Genomic DNA, 6092 nt, shown 5'->3' on the forward strand with positions numbered 1-6092 from the left:
ACTGTTAAAACAAAAGAAAACCAGTAAAATCTGCAATTCATATTTACCATGAAAAATGACTAAAATTGAAGTTGATGTTCCCAGTAAATTCTTGGTCATAGTCCAGTTAAAATTTAAAGTTACAGTAGATTCACATTAGTTTAAATGACACTTGAACTTCTACACAGCTCAACATTAATTCATTATAGTTGAAATGGAAGAATCTTCAGTGGGTGAATCTTTTACAATCTGATTGAGGCTGTTACATTTTATAGGAGCCATTTTTCAAAGCAGTACTGACAGCACTCGAAGTTATTAAATTGCTGAATCAAAAGATGGACCTGCAATCGCATTTATGAACTGTGATGGAATAGCTGGGGTTGCACTGAGCTGAGGTTAAGATGTTGGTGTAGTTAAGCTTCATCACACCCCTTAGTGACAGCAGTATTTACCCATGTAGTTTACTTTAATGGTCGGGAAGTGGCTTAACTCACCTCTGGATTCAAATAGATTAAGTAAGCAGTCAGAATGGCATAATTATCAGTGCTGCGAGGGATTCACCGGATAGCTCTTCACCCAGGAGACTTCCCATTCAATTGCACAGTAAAGACTGGAGTTGCATAGATTTGCAGGCACAGCATTTATTTGAGGAGATGAAAACAGGATGAATTCCCTTTTTCTTTCCCTTCCCCAGACCAGAGTTTCTCCTCAACACAGGGATGCTGTGTCCCGTACATAAATTACCATGATCTTAGGGGAAAGATGTCATGATTTTACTCTGTGTGTGTGAAAATTATGATCGTAGAGTTATTTTGATTTTGAAATCCAGTGGAAAATGCATGATTTGTAGAGTTATTTTGATTTCATGCCACATCACTGCCAGACTCCTCTTTTATCATGTCAACAAAGCAAGATTCCTGAGAGAATTAATTACTTCTACTCTATTATAAAATGTGGAGGAGCTAAGACAATTGTCATTTTATGTTGATTTCCCTTTCCTATTTTTCTGCTCTTTGGGGGGTCTTGTGAATGTCAGTGCCTACAGAGAGCACAGGAAAAGTGGGGATCAGAACCAGTCAGTCCATAGTAAACTTCCTTCTTGCTTATACCTGACAAAATGTACTTCAATTGCATGAGCCAAATTTATCATGCAGCATCGCCTGGAAACACTGTAGTGGTTTAAATTGTTAATTTTCTTTTCCAAAGATACCTGCCTTGAAACCCAAGATGAAGAAAGTTGTATAACATCAGTTTAGACTTGTGAAGGTGATTTTCAACCTTTCAGCTTGACAAAATTACTTATGTGCTTCACAGTACAGTTCTCCACTAGAAGAGTCATAATAGAAGAAAGGATGGTTGGATGGATGGATAGATAGATAGATAGATAGATAGATAGATGCCAATATAAGAGCTCAGTCTTCTAAGCATTGATGTTACTTTGGAATATTAGCTTGATATGTGCCTTAGCGTATCAAGTTGCTAGAGGCTGCAAGGTGCCAAGTACTCAGTCTTGGAGTAACAGCTTCTAAATGTGAACTTACCTTTGAGCAAATTACTCTGGTTTTTAGAGCCCATTTATTCCTCTGTGTGATCAGGGCCTGACAGCTCTATGCTTTGGGTGAAAGCAGTTAGACCAGCTTTAGTATAATTTTCTTAGTCTCTTGATGTCAACGGAGTACAGTGTTCACTAGAAGTGACTTGGACAGTACAGTTCTAGACTGAAATTTGATTGTAAAAGTCAGGGTTTTTTCCTTGTCTGTTTTATCCTAAGCAAGCAATGGTATAGCTATTTGTGTTAGTGATAAGATGCTACACCTGTTATTCCAGAGATGTGATTTCAGTTTTGTGTAGGTGAATTTGAACTGGAGCATGGGTGTGGGTAGTCTGAGGATCATGGACTTAGTCAACCTTCCCAAGGCCTGTCTGGCATTAGACTCTCACCTCATTCCCAGTGTCCAGGACCCACTTTTCTCTCTGTGTGCATTGGTTGTGGCCCAAAGCTTACTTTCCAGTACATGCAGTAGCTCCATGGATGCTTCTGACTGGCACTGCCATGGGAAGACAGCGAGTGCTAGAGCTGTCCTTCCAAGGAAATCCACTAAGCTGGTGGTCACAGCTCTCAGTTACATCTTCCCAAAAACACGTAAGGCCATGTTTTGAGAATGGTGGGCTTGACTTTGTGCAGCTGTGGGCACCATTTGCCTTGCTGAAGCTTGTAAGCGATGAGAACTGAGAAGGAAACCTTCAATGACACAAAACCAGACCAAGTGGCAGAGCAAGCAGTTGGAATATGGAGGTTACATGTACTATAATTTGTTAATTGATTTCATGTAGAAATAATTAGGAAGCATAATTGAGGTTTCTCTGGATGATATTGTATAGAATATCCTGCTTAGGGAAAGAAAGCTACTGGGTCTTTTCTCCAGGTAACTAGGCTAGTGACTGAGTCAGTCAGGGGTGCTGGAGATGATTCTCGGTAGGAAATGAAGGGGAAGACAATGGCATCAAAATGACAGCATGGCAATTACCTCGCCAACAAAAGCAGGGTATTGAGATGATCAGCCACAGTTTTTCAAACCCAGACATGTTTAATGTAATATACAATTCTAAAATTCATTACTGAAGTACTGAAATATCACCAATAGGATCTTCTGTAAAAGATGAACATGGCTTTTAACTGCATACTGTATTTACTTGGGCTTTTTTATATAGGATATTCTAAAAAACACATTTAAATTGTTAATAAGCTGAAGAATGGTTAAACTCAGCAATTATTACAACCTGTAAATATTTTATTTGGAAAACATGCAAATTGGCTTTGTTCATTTGCTCATTTTACCTGTGTTTTCTACCAGTGAAATCTGAAAATCGTCAAGGATTTTTTTTCCATTCGAGCTACAATTTGTTAAAGTAATGAACTGATATTTGCCATGATACCATGTTAACAGCGTATTTTATCTTGTAGGCATTGTGTCCAAGTCCTATGAGTGCCGACTGAAGGGGCAAGGAGCAACCTTTGTGGAAACTGCAAGTCCTTTTACCGCAGCAGCACTGGGAGAGGTTTCTCCAGTTAAGGAGAAGGTCTTTCGGGGCAGTAGAAGACAGCCACAGTCACCTGAGGAAGTTCAGCAATTTATTATTATTCAAGGATATGACAGTGACTTTGCCATTGATGCCTCTGTGGAAGAAACAGCAGTGGCTACCCTTCAGACATTAGCAATGGCTGGTCAGATGGCCAGGGTGGTCCATATCACAGAGGATGGGCAAGTCATAGCTACAAACCAAAACGGCTCCCACGTGAGTAGTGTGGTTCCAGGGCAGATACTTACCGAGCAGTTAGCAGATGGTGCAACACAAGTGGTAGTGGTGGAAGGAACAGGAGCTGATATGGAGGAGGCCGTTCAAATAGATGCGGTTCCTGACTCCAGTAGCACTGTATTACAGCAGATAATGCAACAAGAAGTTTTAGATGCTTCTGAAGCTACAGTCAATCCTCCAGAATCCTCCTCGGCATTAGATGCCCTGCTTTGTGCTGTAACAGAGCTGGGTGAAACAGAAAACAAATCTGGACTCCTTGACAGAAGCAGGTCTAGTCACAAAGATTTCTTGCAAATGCCAAACCCTGAGATGCCCAGCGTTCCCAGTGATGCAGAGGGACAAGAAATACGAATGTTCCACGAAGTTCAGGAGACTCAGGAAGATACCAAACCTATGGAAGTAGTGACACGGGTCATGCACCCATCGACTATAATTGCATCTCAGGAGAGAGCTCAGGCTGCCTTCAAGAATATGGTCCAAGGAGTATTACAGTTTGCTGTGTGTGATACAGCTGCAGCCGACCAGCTGATGAAAGAAGGTGTCACTCAGGTCATCGTAAATGAGGAAGGGACTGTGCATATGGTAGCTGGAGAAGGCTCTCAGATAATTATGCAAGAAGCTGGTAGCCACACACTCAGTGTCCAAAGTGAACACATGGATTTAGTTGAGTCGGATGGGCAAATATCACAGATTATTGTCAGTGAAGAATTAGCTCAAGCCATGTCTCAGGGCTCTGATGGTGACTTCTCTGAAGGTGCAACCCACTACATCGTCACAGAATTGCCACCAGACATGCAGGATGAGCCTGGTGTGTACTCACATGCTGTGATAGAGACAGCTGGGTCTCAAGACATTTTGCAGGCTGGTACTGCTCTAAAAGCAGAAGCTGTAACCCCTGATAGAGCAAGAGAAGAGTTGGCAAGCATGGTCATTTATACAGAGGGTGGCTCACAGGTAATTCAAGGCCAGAGAGATTATAACAAAGTACAGGAAGCATGAAGAGCTTCACCTCATAGGCTGGATTCAGGGCAAAGCTGGATATTACCAGAATCATGGAGGCACTGTATTCCTGGAATGTTTTCTGTAAAGCCTTCTCAGTAGAATGTCCTCCTAGCCAGGTAACACATACGCACGCTGCAGGAAGTGAAGATCAGCTAATAGGAGGAGTTCACTGAAAAGGATAGTACAATTTTGTTACAATAGCTCTAAGAATTATTATATGGGATTATTATAAAACAAGCATATTAGGATAAAAGGATAACAGGATAAAAGGCCCCCGTCCCAAAGTAGGAATTGTTCTGTTCACTGTTTTCTTTGTTGATTTTTTTTTAATGTTGTTTTATCTCAGGGTAATTCCCTGCCTTCTGTCATTTTTGTGTAACATAATCACAGGAGTAAAATAATTGCACTTATATGTACATTTTGTGAACAGATAAATATGCAAAAAATACAAACCCCACAATAACAAGGCAAACAAGTAAGCTTGCATAAAGTAATCAGTGCCCTTCTTCATTTTAAAGAAAAGCAGGTGACATTTTGCTTTCTAAAATCTTACTTTAATACATCCTTGGCTAAAAATATGTTGTCAAAATAAGGACTTTTTGCATCTAAAATGAAACTTTTCATAGTGGTTTCCTCTTTCATGGTATCACATAAGACTTTCCCTAAAGAAGAGCTCAAAAAAGCTGCACGTCAGAAAATCCTTGGTTATACATATTCGAGAAGAAGAACTCGATGCCTGTAACTTCCACTTAATTTTAGGTGAGAGTCCTACATAAGAAATGTGCATTTTTTGAAAAAAATATTGTCACTGTCAGTGTTTTGCTTTTCTTATAAATAGTGCTTCATATAAATACCATTTTGCAGTTCATTTTGTGAGCTACTTCTGAAATGTTATGGGGATTTTTAGAGAAAATTCTGACATTGACATTAACAAGTAGGGGGGAAAAAGGTGACCTTGTATTTCTTGCTTCGTCCAGAACGTCAGTTATTTACTTGTGGATATACTGCAATTGTTCAATGCAAGTTCCTGTTGAAAAGATTTGTTTCATGATAAAACTGGTTTTGTTTCTTTAGAAAAATTGTAAAATATAAACTGGCAAGGTTTGGGGATTATTTGTTTTGTCTTTCAAATAAAATGTTAGCATTAAAATGAAGCATCATGATTTTTAATATGAAACAATAAACAGAACTGGCATTCAGCAGGAGCAAACAAACGCTATCTGTTGTGTCTGTGTATTTTCTCTTTTCTCTTTTCTCTCCTCTAGCTCACTAGATAGATAAAGATAAAAGAATCTAATTTCTGAAGTGTGCCTCATGCATGCTTAATATAATTGTGTAAGTGTTTAGGGTATAAGCCATTCTGACTCTAGAGATAACTGGGTTTCCTATCATGTTTAATATCTTAAAATTATCAACTATAAGAAAGTTGGGGTGAGGTAAAACAGTAGTTCCTTCCTGAAGCAACTGTTTAAAAATGTATTTTCTAATAGGGCTGCTGAGAAAAGGTGCCTCATTCTGGGGCTATAAGATCCTTCTGTCTTTTTATCTCTTATTATTATTATTTTTTAAATTTTATTATTTTCCAAGAGTTGAGGTTGTGTCTTTGTCAAACCCCCAAAAAAGTAAATTTCAAGTTAGACATCCAGATTCATAATTAGCCGAGTTTGACTTGCTCATCTTTCTTAAAAGTGACAGGCTGTTCACTTACTCTTAAATACTGTCTTCAGCAAACAGTGACAGGATCAACTCCCGTTTGTTATCAGGAAAAAGGTGACCTTTACAAAATGATGGCC

The 6092-nt window shown here is 39.2% G+C and overlaps 1 protein-coding gene across 2 annotated transcripts in view; it reads left to right on the forward strand.

Annotated features, from left to right (window-relative positions):
* Positions 1-5510, forward strand: part of ZNF407 (zinc finger protein 407) — a 334117-nt gene extending 328607 nt beyond the window's left edge. For both annotated transcript variants that reach the window (XM_027650921.1, XM_027650923.1), the window contains exon 9: positions 2945-5510. In XM_027650921.1, coding sequence (XP_027506722.1) covers positions 2945-4296 — 1352 coding nt within the window. In that variant the 3' untranslated portion in view covers positions 4297-5510. The remainder of the gene's footprint in view (positions 1-2944) is intronic.
* Positions 5511-6092: the final 582 nt, after the last annotated feature.

This window comes from Corapipo altera, unplaced genomic scaffold (assembly GCF_003945725.1).
Source record: "Corapipo altera isolate COAL_440 unplaced genomic scaffold, ASM394572v1 24, whole genome shotgun sequence".
NCBI lineage: Eukaryota > Metazoa > Chordata > Aves > Passeriformes > Pipridae > Corapipo > Corapipo altera.